Consider the following 15,085-nt stretch of genomic DNA (forward strand, 5'->3'; position numbering starts at 1 on the left):
GAGAAGAAGTTCCACTTCTATCAGCACCCCGTGATGAAAACCAGCATTTAAAGCAGACGGTGGCATGAGCAGCTGCTCGAACCTTCTCCAGCATTAGCTATCTTGGAGTAGATACCTAAATAATTTTTGGTGTATTTCTGTTTCTTGCCTGGTTATAAACAGCACGAGTTTACTGCCATGAGTATTTTGAAAGACTAGAAGATGGGGAAACATCATCTTAAGGAATCAGCTGTTGCTGCGACAACTCCTTACGATGAACCGAGGCCCTCTGCTACGGCACCACCGGGAAGACGTCGCACAGATCGTGGCATTCACGGCGTGGTGCACGGCCTGCAATACAAGCTGCACGTGTGAAATACGTTTGGTATTTTATTAAGTAAACAATGCAAGTATCAGTGCACATTTGTAAGCAGCAAAAAAAGAAAAGCACCTCAGACGTTCATACCGTAACAAAATTCTGTGGAAGCTGCATTTTATTTGAAAATCCACCCATCTTTGCTAACATACATTTTAATATTTTAAACAAAAATAGAATCTGCAGAGACAATGCAGCAAGTATGCTTTAATTCATGTACAGAATTGCTTTCATATCACTGACTATCCTTCTGAAGGCCCCTCTGCACCCAGAAGTAATGATGTATTTACACAATGCACCGATCAACAGTGCTGCTTTAATTCTTCATTATCTAAATTCCCACTAGACGTACGTAAGGAAGCTACCTCCCGCTTTTAACTCTTAAAAGGTATGTGATCAGAAACATGGCACTCGCCAACTGAAAAGGCTTCCCTCCCACCTCACGATACCTCAATTTTTTAGTTTTTATTTTATTTTGTACAGAAAAGAAGGAAAGTCTTAAAGTGAAAGCAATTCCTCACATTCATTTTGGAAAGGCCTTATAATGTCAAATGTAAAAATAATGACATGCCAAGCACAAAGCAATAAAGTTCCTTCCCAATGCACTAATGCTGAATTAAAAATGTAGTGCTTCTTCTAGTCAGTTAACTGTTCCCTTGCAAAATCCTAGGCACAGAATTGACTATAAGGATTAATGCATTTTACAGCTCTTCCCTAATTCCCATATATACTGAGAATTCATTAGATTCAGACCTTTAAAATATTTAGTGCTCTGTATGTCAGCTGAAAAGCATTCTGAATCAGATTCATTCTTTGTGGATAAAAATCAGACATACTGTATACATCCATACTCATTTCCATAAGGAGGTTTTTTTTTTGATACAATATTAATGTTAAATTGATAATCATAAATAAATACAAACAATAATACATAAGGAATGTCTACTGCAAACTGAATATATATTTTTTTTTTTTAAAAAAGTTAATTTCCATTACTGCTGTGCCTACATTTGTGAGGACTGAAGAAAAGGTAACTGCAGAATTAAGAGTTAGGATTTGACCCTCCCCTCCCCGGAGTCTTGTTTCGAGTTACGGTAAAGGACACATCTCCATTCCCGACAGCATTTCCAAACACCAATCTCAATTTCCCTAATAAAGGCTTCTCTTTGTACGTTACCGATTATGGATATTATTAGAAGCTGAAAGTATTGACGTGTTAGTCACCAGGACAAAAGAACAGATCTCAGTCTTTATTGATGTCAATTCTTGGCTTTGTGTTGTGTGTCGATGCTTCCCGATGGAGCTGTCCCAGGTTCCTTCATTGGTCTTCATCGTGTCACGGCATCACTTAGTGGAAGAGGAGGGTTTGACAGACTGAAGTTCAGTTTTTCCTGGAGTGGGGGCTTACTGGTGAGCACATCTTTTTGGAAACGTTCTTTCTCTTCCATCTAACCCAGTTACATAAACTGAATCTGGAAAGATGAAAAACCTTCACGTTAACATCCAGCATCACCAGAAGTGGGATTTTACTACAAGCTTGTGCTTTCTTCAGAAGTTTCCATTCCCCATATGCCCAAGATAGCCACCGTTCTGAAGTTGTAGAACAGAAATTCACCAAGAAATAAGAACAGATGAGGACATTTGTCCGACTATACCAGCCTTCAGAACACCTGCTTGCATTGAGCTGTTCCATCCAACACCAACACACCTGATTTACCCAAGGGACCTCGCTACCAGCAGCAAGGTGACATGGATCAGCGCGGCTGCACAGTGAGCTCAAGGCCACGTTCGCTTTGCTCCAGAGGAAGCGCCCAAGGACGAACACACCACGCCATGCACTACCAGCCTACTCTTTGCACCATGTGTTCTTACATTATTTTAAGGTTTCACTCATTCTTGCTCCCACCCACCCCAATAACAAGAACACAAGAATCCCATGGCACATCCCTACCGAAACACAGCCCCTGTACACTTGGAGCCCAGCACCTCGCCGAGCAGTCGGCGAAGGGCACGAGCAGACCATTGGAAGCAGTCAGGTGCGTGCTGCTAATCCTGAGCCCTCAACATCTTCCTGCTGTTTGTGTACCTGTGAACAGGGGGCAGAACCAGGCCAGTCTCCCTAGCAAGTGCTGCGTGCCCTGGCTCCCGTAGTGCAGAAGGGAACTAGCAAACTGTTTGCAATGGGCTGAAGCGAAAAAACACTGCTCCGCTTGATGGGGCCCTTGAACTGCCAAGGATAGTGAAATTCCCAGTCACTTCCACAATGCTTCCAACTCGACTGGTTTTTATTAGCGTTTTCTTAAACCACTTCTAGCCGTAAAGCATGGATTAGAGCTTTAATTTCTACGTCACAAAACCAGCATCTCCCCAGAATAATGGACAATACCTAAGTTGTTCTACAAGAAATCCTGGAGAGAGAGCTCTGCAAAGGGGTCCTTTCCTGAGGCTCTGTGAGGACTCTGACTGGAAGGGCTGGATGCTGCAGACAGCTAGTAGGAAAGACGACAGAGAAAGGGAAAGAAAAAGAAAAAAAGGTCTCAGAATGACAGAATATGAAAGCTGAACGTGTAATGAAAGGACAAGGGGAGGTTAAGAGGCAAAACTGGCAGAAACCAACTACTAAACCAAGGTTCTGGTCACATGGAAAACAGAAAGCCTCAGCATGGTTGGTGTAATGCAGAAACGAGCCAGAGGTGTCCCTCCAGAAAGGAAACTTGAAGGGGTATTTTCCAAACAAGCAGATAACCTTGCACCTTCCCAGTTTTCTATGAAATAAGATACAAAACCTGACACTCCTGGGGAATGTCAGCGCCCTGCCTGCTTCCCAGGGAAAGCTCTTGAACTGTGCCCAGCAGCCACCTGGGTATCTCTCCCAACAAAATAGCTCTCAGCTTCTTTTCCCCTTGAAGTATGAGGCATCTAAAAAGAGGATGGAAAGCACCTAACAGATCATTCTTAACTTGGGGCCTTAAAGGAGAACGCGGGATATATTCTTGGGAAATAGGCAAGAGTTTCTCAACTGCTGCTGTTTAAGTGCGAACCAAAGACTGAGGCCACAAGTCCATGCCCTGACAAAAATCCCACTGGACAGCCACGTATTTAAAGCACCCCACTACCAACTCAGCCTTACAAAGTGTAGAATTGACAGGTAGGGATGCTGGCTTTTCAGCAGCCACTGCTGGAAGGAGCCAATAATCCCCAAGCTGCAATGGCAGGAGGATCTGCTATTTGTTTTCTTGATTTTTTTAATCTCTTTTTCCCTTTCTTAGCACTTTCCCAGTTAAAAATGGTGCTTTTTTACACTATGCTTACAGTCAGACTTCTCTACTTTCAACTCCACCACTTTACTCATAACCGAGTCACAAGTGACCAGCACACACCCACACTCTGTACCCAGTGCAGAACCCCCTGTACAGAGGTGTATTTTCTTCAGAGCCCCTGAGGGTCTGCACACCTACGTGTGACAGGGAACACGCTTATGGGAACTGCTTGCAGCAGTGCCTGGAGCGTAAATATTGCCATTGCAAAATCACATTTTTCACATTAACGTTTCAGAAACCATATAGGGAGGAGTTCTTTTAGGATCGATACTCTCTGCCAGGACTGAAACCTACCTCTTTCCTGAAACCCTGCTACCAATGCTACCAAACAGACAGGTTATGGAAGAGCCATGAGACAGGATGGGAAGTGCTTGAGAAGCAGTTTCAGGGTGTCAGAAGCTATCCTTTCCAACCTGGTTCTTCCCTCTGGAAAGCTGCAGCTCCCACCCCAACACCACTCTCCAGGATTTGAAGCAGGCTAATGATACCAATGACAAGTCTATCAGGGTCCTAACTCCATCAGGCATCAGGGGATGCCCACTGCAACTCCATTTCATGTCACATCCTTTCTCTTCATGATCAATTGACTTGAAGCTGCATAATAAAAATCCCGTTAAATTGGTATTAATTGGAAATTTACCAAATTATGTCCAAAGAAATGGCCCAGTTTGAAAGCAGTGTGGAAGACTGGTAGGTTTAGAGCTCTGCCATTTGTGTAACATCAGCGTGCAACCAGAAATAGAGGTGAAATTTCAGGAAGTCTGTTCACATCAAATACTTACTAGATGGCCCAGCTAAATTCAGACAAGAAAGTAACTTAGAATAAATATGTATTTTAACAAGACTCTAATTATTAAAAAGGAAGCCTAAAACCAGCGTAAAGTATAGTTAGACTAAGTTTCCTACATTTATCATCTCTATCTAGAGTACTGCTTATAAATATAACTAAAACCAGAATGTACCACAGCAGTTTTTTAGCAAAAGCATTTAAGAACAACAGCACTGGCCATCAGTTCCCCTGGCACTAACATGTCTAGAGCTGGATTTCGCCTCCTTACTGCCTCGTGTTCGTGCCATTTGAAATGCAAGGCTCTGTGTGGGACCAGACCCAAAGCCTCACCTCCATCACCTTCTGCTTTACTGAAGTCAAATTTCTGAAAACTCAGCACCTGCAAGTAACACAGACTGTCTGAATTAAAATCCTTCCTGGTCATTCAGTAAGTGCTGAGTCAAAGGGCGTGTTTTCAACCAAATTCATTTCTGCAGGAACCAAGCATGCTGTCAGATAAGCACAATAAACATAACTCTACACACCTCACTTGTGATTAATTCCTCCTTTTCCTGTTATGACAGCCAGCTGGGATTCAACCTAGACCAAGCCCTGCAATGTCAAATGAGGCAGGAAGGGTCAACCCACCTATTTAGACCCACCTACCTGTTTATAAGTGAATTAGACAGGCCTGCCTAATTAGGCAGTTCAAACATTTTTTCCATGAAATACATAAAACCCCAAGCAAAAGTTGCTGAACCACTTGCCTGAAGTGACAATGAACGTACAAATCTGCTTTCAGAAGTCCAAAAGAAAGTGGATTGCAAAAACCATTTCTAGGTGAAGAAACCTAACAGTGGCTCTTTCACAGAAAGTCTTTAAAAAAATACATCTACCCACATAACTCTAAGATGAGAAGAGGTTGGATACTGTCCACTGGAAGCATAAAACAGCTTTCAGGTTAAGGATTGGACCAAGGCAATGGAGAAAATTGAGGCTTTTTTTTTTTTTTTTTTTTTTTTTTTTACTGTTGAAGTCTGTTCCCTCCACACTCCAGAGGCCCCAAAACACACACCCACCCACAAGTATGAGTGCTTCACCTAAATGAAGAAATACCTGCATGTTTCTGAACCTACGAAGACAGAGCTTTGATCTTACTTTATAGTAAGATCAAAATACAATCTCAATATATTACATATTTTTTAAAAATAGAATCACGAAGTACAGCATGAACTTTAAGAAGCATGTGACTGGCAAGTAAAAACATGCAGCATTAATGCCGTTGTTCCAATCTTCCAACTAAACTTGGCTCCACCTTACTACACTTAGTAAATACAAGTATCTCGATAAATTCTCAATGATCTCACTATTTTCTGAAAATAGCATGGAATTATTCAACATTTGTTCCCCTCCACGTTCTTCCCTCTTCCCCTATTTCTTGGTCCAAGTCCAGGCAATCTTCCCAGTGACAGAAGTTTGCAAAACAAGGAAGAAAAGGGAAGAATTCAGGAGCAGCATGGATAGTCTGCTACTGTCAGTGTTCAGAGTATCCCTTCATCACATCATTTATTGCTGTTTGTTAGGCAATGGATCTATACAGAACATTACATGAAAACCTAAAAAAACAGGAACCTCACTTATAGGGAAATACCAGAGTGGTTTGCAGCTATTGAATATCTTTACTATACTGGAAACAAAGGAAAACCTCAATCATACTTCCAGAAGAACAATGGCGTAAGACATCACCTGCTTTGTTTTTGTAAAACAAACTTGATGCCATCACCCTGGACAGAAGACTCAATCCTTACATGAACTAACATGCTTGTGCAATGCATTTGTCCAACACAAGATACCGAAATACCTTTAAAGAAACTGACCCAGCTATAATTTGTTCCTTTTGAGTTTGGAATTTTGAATATACACACCTGTGCTCCTGGTACAGGGCCGAAAGGGTTTGGTGGTCTCATGACGGGCTGACTGTATATTAAAGTTGGCTGTGTCATTACTGGAATACCTCCCATCTGTGATGGCTGAAAAAAATCAGGACAATATTAAGTCATATGTAGCGTTAACATATTTCAACTAATTAAGAAGAGAAAGGAAGATGGTAAGTGCATGAAAAGCCTTGGTCATATTAGATATGTGCAGTCATACAAAACATTTCTACATTATTCCACAAATACAGGTTACTAGTAAGAAACAGCATTGTTAAGGAATATTCACAGTAACAACAAAGCCCATTTAATCTCTTGCTGCACAGATCTGAAACACTGAAATACTTGTTTAAACACAGCATTTGTGCTGCTCATCTTGCCCCTAAAGCTGAAGTCTGACAACACTTCCCTGTTCATGCCTCCAAAAGTAGAAGAGCCATTTTACAGGGATCAATGCAGAGCTGGTGGAGTTCAGGAAAAAATCAAAACTGCGAACTACACATAAAGTTAACCGTAAGTCATTTTGCAATCCAAGTCTGAAGTGTTCTGAGATTCTGACAAATTAAGAATTTAACATATAATAATGGTTTTAGGAGTGTATTACTGCTCTTAGGAAAAGCTAAAGACTAGCTTGTAAAACAGGTCAACAGTTACGAGATTTCTCACAGTAAATGTCTTGAGTCAAGCATGAATGAGCCCGAGTGACTTTTGGGATGTGTCCTAAGGCCAATCAGTCATTCTGTAACAGCCCATCTCATCCATCTGCTCAGATGTTGCATGTTTTTGAATAAGTAACAGCAACTCAGAACAACAGAGCTACAACTACTATTAATTCTAGTTGCCATTTCCTACTGGCATTTAAAGCTGCTTTATGCAAGATTACTTTCTAAAGATGTTACCTTCCCCAGCTGCTCAATCAGAATCACCAAAAAAATGCTTTTTGTACCTGCAGTGCCAACTTGTGTTGACCAAGTTTGAAGGGGATGGGTAATGGAGAACACAAGACCCTCCAGAACACCATTTGTCACATTGGCTGTTTACTTACTGAAGGCATAGGAATTACAAATCGTGAATCAAATTTGATTATATGATGAAGCATTACAGCTTTTTCTATTGTACAAATCAGGGAGCCACTGAGCAAAATAATTGTTCCAGGAAAACTCCCTCAGAACTGTGCTATATCAGTACAAGCACACTAATAAAGAAGAGTTAAAGCACATCATTTCAGAAGTTTTCTTAGTTCCAATTTGAAAATAACACTGAACAACCTTGCAGAGCAACAAGCAGAGAAATCAGGTCTGTATCAAAAGACTTGTGGTGTTGGTGCGACAGCAAGAGCTGCAATTCTCAAGCGACACCACGACACAGTGCCACAACCTCACAGGTTTATAGCATCATCCATACAGACACCTTTTGCTGAGGTTGGGAGCACGGACCTGGGGATGGTTTCAGTTCAGTAATAAAACACTCCTGTTGTGAGTGTGGCTATACTTACATGATATATCTATTCCTACACAAATGCAGCCCAACAAGAACACAGTGTCTTAAGTTAAGCAAAAAACAACCAAGTAAAGTAAGAAAAGCCTGAATTTCATGTAAAAAGACACTATGCTCACGCAGAAAACCAGGTTTTTAATGATCTGGTGAAGAATAAGGGGCTGAAATTCAGTCTTCAGGGAAGTAGTTCACAAAAAAAAATCACCGCTACTGCAATAAGCATTTAAATTGCAATAAGCAATGAAATCCTAACAGAGTGTCTGACTTCTGTTGGGATTACACCAGCTGTACTTACCATCCCATAGCCCATCATTCCTGTCGGTGTTGTGGCAGGGTATGCCATGACGGGTGGTGCCTGAAGGGACAAACAGGGGTGAAATGAGAGGTGGAGCCCAGCTGCACGCTGCTAACGCTGCAGCGCTTGGCATGTCATGAATATAGCAAAGAGCAATTGTGCACTTATTAGAAGTTGCAGTCTTGCGTTAAAATGTACCCAAACTATTGGAGACAGAGTATCTAAGCTAAAGCTTCTAGATGACCTTGATAATTTTATAATTAAATATTTGCTTTTGAACTGTTTGAATTCTGGCTGACTAAACTGCAAGCTACCATTCTGCTGGCTTTCTTCGCTTTTTCTTTAAAGAACAAAGTATGATAAACAGAAATTTTAGAGGGAAAATTCAGAAATTTATTTTTGAATCCCATGAAGTAAATGTTTATGTTTCAAAATCAGAAGTAACGGTGCACAAAGGACCTTAAGAGAGCATTTTAAGGATCAAAAGGCCAAATTCCCATTGCTTTTGCAGACATTACAGGAATTCTCTTCTTTTTAGCCAAGGGATTTTCCTACCATGTTCCAGTGTAAATTCAACTTTAACATCTAAGGATTGGGATAGTAACTTAGCTGGCTTTTCTTGTCTCTTGCTCAGTCTCAAAGTAAATCTAGGTAACAGGATGATTAATTCTAAAACTACAGTGGAATCATTCACTTAAGCAGACAGAAGTCCAAAAAGAATTTGATTTACATCTACATAGAAAATGTGAATCTGTACTTTACATTCCCTCTCACTCACCCACTTAGTGCACTCGATTTGAATAGGTTAAAAATCCCCTTAATACTTTATAGATGTGCTTATATTACCCGTAACCCACTCGTAACTTTTGTGAAGTTACAAGAATGCTGTCAACGGGAAAAAACTGGGATGAAGCTACTGTTTATAAACAACTTGGCAACATGTATGTAAAAACAGCTGACAACTCTTAGAAAGTAGAAAAATATTTTAAAGACAGCTCTTCGTATCAGAACCACTTTGTTTTTTCAGTTTCATGGGCCACTTTTGAAATTACTATAAACTCTTACAAGGACAAAAAAGGTTTAGTTGTTTTTCTGGACTACGAATTGTGCTTATAAGTATTCAGATAGCTTGCTGTCTAACCTCTCCACCTCCTGTCAGCTTCTCTTAAGAAAAAGTTTAATTTCTGTGTCCTGTGCTGTGGGGAGTACTGTTCACGATGAGACAAAGACCATACACATCTCAGTGCACAGGAGATTGTTAATACAGAAAAAAGGGAATCAGCAAAATATCCATAATGCTGCATTAATTACAGCAGACAAGTGGTAAACTAACAAATAAAGCATCAGCAATGCTGCTTCTGGAGTCAATTCTGAAGTATCTATCAGCTGCCTGTTCGTGTACAGTGGCTGGTGTCACTGACATTTCAGTTGTCACCAGGACAGATTTCCCCAATCAAGAATCATCTACACTGCCTACTACCCAGGTACTCCACACAGCAGGAAAGGCTGCCCTGAGGGGTTTTGTTTGCCTGTTTTGTTTGTTTTATTGCTTCCTTTTTTTTTTTTTTTTTTGCTTACGCACTTACAAACATGCTGACTAAATTTGTTTTGTGAGTGCTCAAGTATAGACCTACCACCTTTTATTAGTTACCCTGCAATGAAAACAGGATACAGGGAAAGACCAATATTTACATTAAAAAACCTCTGAAAGGAAAAGAAACTGCATTCCTCAGACAGCAAGCACAGGTTACTGCTTGCCCACTGTAAACTGTCAGTGTGGATGTTCTTTTTTATAGGAGCATTGATGGCATATTGGTCTCTCCCCACTAAAAAAAAATTCAAGATCTACCATAAACGTGGATAAAGTGCCAAGTATAACAGAAGCCCGTGAGATTTCATGCAGTTATTCAAACACAAACACCTTATCTTCATTCAAAAGTCACCAAGTGCATTAAAGGCAGCACAGACACACACCCCAGCTCTCTGGCAGCAAATGGTACAGTTTAAAGCAAGGAAAAAAATCTCGGTATTTCCCATGCCATCATTCGAGTCAAGAGCCTGCAGAACACCTATGAAGTTTGTGTATGCTAGGAGAAGCTCAATTTTTGGCACACCAAGGATTTTAAAATGAGAAATGTGTAAATAGCAAGAAGGTTATGAGATTCTGCAACAGCAGTGGTTAATATCAGCATGCCAGTTGATTGCAAAAAGGCTGTGGGTTGTTTCACTTACGTATTGTGGAAAATGCATGCCATTCTGTATTTCCCAGGGAGAACAATTACATAATGCAATAACACTGGATTAGAAGCAAATACTTACACAACGGAATATACACAGATAGCATTTTAGTTCACAAATACATTAAATGTCTACCCCAACACATTCTTGTAATTCAAGTCATTTAATGAGACAACATACATCTGTGATACTGTCACCACTAGGTTCGTCACTAGTTTGCATAGTCCATTTATTTGATATATGCCTTTTTTCTGAAGGCAAGAAAGCCTTATTTTCAAAAGCATATTTATTTAGCAAGCAGCAGCAACTCCACAATAAATAGACCAGCACAGGAAGACAAACTTTCTTCTAGATTATTTCTAGTTTCCTCCTTTTTTTTTTTTTTTTTTTTTTTTTTATAAATGTTAACAGAACAGTTTCACAGGAAAAGTGTCTCAAAAGTGTCTCTAAGGAATAAAAGCCGTTAAGTTTAATGACTTATCACAAGAAGATGTACACACAGGACACAAGTTATTCAACAGATCCAAGCACACACGTAAACTTAAACCACCAGTCGTTAAAGCAGGTGTGGAGTCCCAGTTTCTTCAATCCCTACATATCCTCCAGTAAGGCCCACAAATATTTCTGTCTACGTGACTGAGCTGGAAATGGGCGCCCACTAGGGAAGATCTGGTGGATCCAGAGAGAGACTCTTTCCTAATCCACAATGTTTTATTATTATCCTGTGGCTTCAACCTCCCCCAGTCAATTACAGCTGCAATAAATCCTCAGGGACTTTTTGCTATCTGTTCTGTCAGTTCTCCAGGTCATTGGTGAAGAGTGAGTAGGATTCACATACAAAAGTGTTCATTAGCATTGTGAAAACTACCCATATAAACTCGGTTTTGGACACATTAGTCAAGAAACCTTGCCCTACACGCTATCCAACCTCCTTGCCAACACTACATGCTAAAATAGACATCACCAAAACTGACATGCATTAAAAACGATTGCACACATCAGGGCAGGAAAGCAGTAGTTACACACATTGAGAAAGCTATAGCCTGCGTTGCTGCACAGACACCTGTGCAAGTACCCCAGGATTAATCTTCCAGCCTGTTCTCACTCCCAGAGCACGCTACATGTTGTAACATCAGACATGCTTGACATATGGATGCACCTAAGAACACACTTTCCACACTTCTACTTATCCAGACTGTGAAGTGCCCTCCCACATCATCTCAATTCACAGCTTTATGTCAGTTTAGTGAAACACGAAGCCATGAGAGAGACTGGTCAAATACTAATTAATGATGAACTTGCATGTCACACTGCAACTCATTTACTAGAGCTGCACAGCTGACAAAAACAAAATCCAAAACACACATCTCAAACTGACTTCTTCAATTTTCTACTGCAACTACAGGTCACTTCCAAATTTTGGTTATTTATCAGTCCACATATCTAATTACACAGAACTCTATTTTAAAATGAGCATTTGCTTACCAACGTCGGAGCGTTCCACGCAGTTGTAGGTGCAATCTTGGGTTGCCAGTTGGAACCGCCTGTTAGTTTCTTTTCACCTGGCTGAGTCCAGTTTACATCACTTCAAATAAATTTGTAAATGGTTAGAAAACAATGGATTTGCTTACAGAATTCCCTCAGGCAAGTACCATTTCCTCTTTGAAATGTGACTTTCATTCAGCAAAGGAGTTGAAGAAAGGTCTCACGACAACTTGTTTTTGTAAGAAAAGCAAAGTGTCTAGCTTGAGCCACCTCAGCTTTATCTAAGCTCAGTCAAGTTCCCCAGTACAGGTAAGTTAGTCCAGCTGACTTTTCTTGGGTCAAAATAGGTTAGTTAAGAACAACTTCATACTAGATTCCTCAAACGATTTCACAATCAGCACAGAATGCCCCAATAAGCCTGGGGTAGTGGTTTCACAATCATTAATACAGCTCTACACACCTCTGAATTACACAGAAGTCTCTATAAGGTCTGCTACAACTACTACAACATTTGGATCAACTCATTTCCTGAATATGCAGAAAATCCAAAAGGAATCATAGAAAGGATGACACCTTGCCTGGTATCACTGCCATTACTACTCCACCTACAATCACCTTCAGCTTTCAACAATTCATTGCACCTCATATGAGAAATGAAGCCCTATCCCAAGCATGCTCTGAAGGTTAACGCAATATTGTTATGGAAAGGTTTGAACCTGTGCTTTCGTAACATCTCACTACCAAGATAATTAAAATGCTCAACTTTTGATTAGGCATACTCACTTTTTAGCAGTTCCATTTCCAATGCCCAAATCTGTCACAAAGTAGGAAAAAAACACTATTGAAATTCCATTCACTTAGAAGAATCAAATAAGCATTTATATGCAAGTCATTCAGTACTTACTGCCTACAAGGTTGGCTAAAGATGAATCCAGATCATCTGACACTAACTTGTTCGGTGGTACTTTGGCAACTGGAAGACTCTGGTTTTGGGAGGCCACTGTTGGTTTTAGGAGACCACCTAATTCATCAAAGCCTGTGAATGATAAGCAAAATAAGCAATTTGAGTCACAGGCCTCCTGTGAATGTTCAGTTAAGTAGACAGCAAGTTCAACACAAAAGCTAAAATACAAACTTTAACCTAGTGATACGACAAAGTATAAGAAGTAGAAGACTACTATGCCTATGAATAAAGGAGATATTTAGTACAGGAAGGAGATTTTACTCTACTGGTTTAACTTATGTGACATCTATTTTACATGAAATGGATTCACAATGACTAAAGCAATGGAAATGTAAAACAAAATTAAGAATATCTAAAAGATTACAATCTTATCAAAATATGTATTTTTGTTTTTAAGCAGATCACTGGTTTGGCCAAAACTAATCCAATACCAAAAGAATCCAATGTCAAAAGACCAGAAAGTATTTACTTTCCAGATGCTCAAAAGAACATATGATTACAATCCAAATTAACTGTTTTGATTATTTTCAGGAAATGATCATATAAGATAAATCATCTCCACGTCCAAATATAATACATCAGTAAATAAGTGTTAAAAAAATGTGTTGCACGTAAAGAAGCAACATTAACTCTACTTCTTATGCCTGTGGTCTCCAAGTGCAATCTTACGTTGACAACACAAATGAAAAAGGCTGTTCACTGTGTGAAGTTTTAATGCACAAAAGCTTTAAGTGCAGGAAATAAATGTAAACATTTCATCAGAATGCATGCAGAAATAGCACGTAAGGAACAAGTTTTTTGATCATCCAAGAAAGAGCTGGATGAAGAATGCTGTTATTGACCTTTTAAAGCCCACTTTCTTTTTTTCAGCTGGAACACTGTCACAGCAGTATGAATAAAAACAGATTAAGTGATTTATACTTCAACAATAAATAAAATGTTAAAGGACATATGTCATCTATTTTAGTACACATCTTACCACCAGAATCTAGGACAACATTAGAAGATTTGTTTCCAAACACAGACTCAAAGTCAACATTAAGGCCAGCTGATGGCTGTGGTTGAGCAACAGGGGACGGAGTGAACCCTGTGGGGAAAAAGAAGGAAGTTTAATGCTTTTGTGAAGTATATTTCCCATAAATTTACCTTCTTATGCAAGATAAGCCAAACAAACACATAGATTATTTAAATACTGCAAAAAGATTAGGAATACCTCAAATACCCAGATTATACCCTGACATCAAGAAGCGTATAGGGAAAGAGCTAAAAGCAGTTTAAAAATATTCATAAAAAAAAAGCTTCTCTCAAAATATAGGGCAGATGGGCCATGGCAGACCCTCGCCCATTGCTAAATCTCTGCACTATTTATAACATCTTCTTTTACAAACTACTTACAATAGATGTATTAAGAAATAATCATTGTGTTTTTGCAGGCAATGCAAGTGGCTGGATACAGAATCTGTTTCAAAATCAGCTGCCTGTAGAATGCTCTCTTCATCTTTTGTGTTAGTTGAGCTCCTCTCAGATACAACCAGAGCAAAATCCATACTATCCCAAGATGCCTGACTTGTAATCCCTCAGTTAGAGGCTCCTAATACTAACATTTTTATAACGCTTGCTTTGTTATATTTAAGAACACGTTAATTACTTCATTTGTCTCCTCTCGTGCACCTGTAGAGCAGATACAGTCTGCTTGTTAAGTGTTCTCCAAATACATATACTTTTTTCAATGCTTAAAGTTTATCGCGGCACAAAGTATTAAGATTTTGGGGCAGTATTAAATAAAGTCGATGGGTCAATAATATGAAAGTGAGTGCTGAGCTGTTTCTAAACTCACATTTCTGATGTTACATATAGCACACATGCAAGCCTGTGCATACATGTGTGCCTCTACATCTCGACATTCAGGCAGTTACAGAAGTAGTTATTCCTTTTGTGTGAGAAGCACCAAGGGATGCAATGCCAGCGTGAAAACCAACTTTTCTGTTAGAGAACAGAAAATTTGATGATACAGAGAAATAAAAGGAAAGGGTGACAAATAATTTAGTAATAAAACATCTCCATGAACCGATGTGTCAGATTTCATGTTGTTTGCTGTGACAGCTCATTTCAATCTTACTGTTCTCCTGAAATAAGTGAGCTTTCACCTAACAACTAGTAACTATGTGGTGCTATCCTTGTACAGAAACTTCACAGAATAGACTGATTTGCATCACCTTTTCTTCTTA

The 15,085-nt window shown here is 39.6% G+C and overlaps 1 protein-coding gene across 5 annotated transcripts in view; it reads right to left on the bottom strand.

Moving 5' to 3' along the window:
• Positions 1-356: 356 nt before the first annotated feature.
• The window catches only part of PICALM (phosphatidylinositol binding clathrin assembly protein), a 64,932-nt gene continuing 50,203 nt past the window's right edge, over positions 357-15,085 (bottom strand). For 2 of the 5 annotated variants that reach the window (XM_032184427.1, XM_032184454.1), the window contains 9 exons: positions 13,837-13,944; positions 12,798-12,929; positions 12,677-12,707; positions 11,894-11,993; positions 10,403-10,426; positions 8,171-8,230; positions 6,370-6,474; positions 2,742-2,844; positions 357-1,827 (listed from right to left, as the gene is read on the bottom strand). In XM_032184427.1, the coding sequence (XP_032040318.1) occupies positions 2,752-2,844; positions 6,370-6,474; positions 8,171-8,230; positions 10,403-10,426; positions 11,894-11,993; positions 12,677-12,707; positions 12,798-12,929; positions 13,837-13,944 (653 nt within the window). In that variant the 3' untranslated portion in view covers positions 357-1,827; positions 2,742-2,751. The remainder of the gene's footprint in view (positions 1,828-2,741; positions 2,845-6,369; positions 6,475-8,170; positions 8,231-10,402; positions 10,427-11,893; positions 11,994-12,676; positions 12,708-12,797; positions 12,930-13,836; positions 13,945-15,085) is intronic. The other 3 variants (XM_032184435.1, XM_032184462.1, XM_032184445.1) reach the window with 2 other exon arrangements.

Source organism: Aythya fuligula, chromosome 1 (assembly GCF_009819795.1).
Source record: "Aythya fuligula isolate bAytFul2 chromosome 1, bAytFul2.pri, whole genome shotgun sequence".
Classification (NCBI taxonomy): Eukaryota; Metazoa; Chordata; class Aves; order Anseriformes; family Anatidae; genus Aythya; species Aythya fuligula.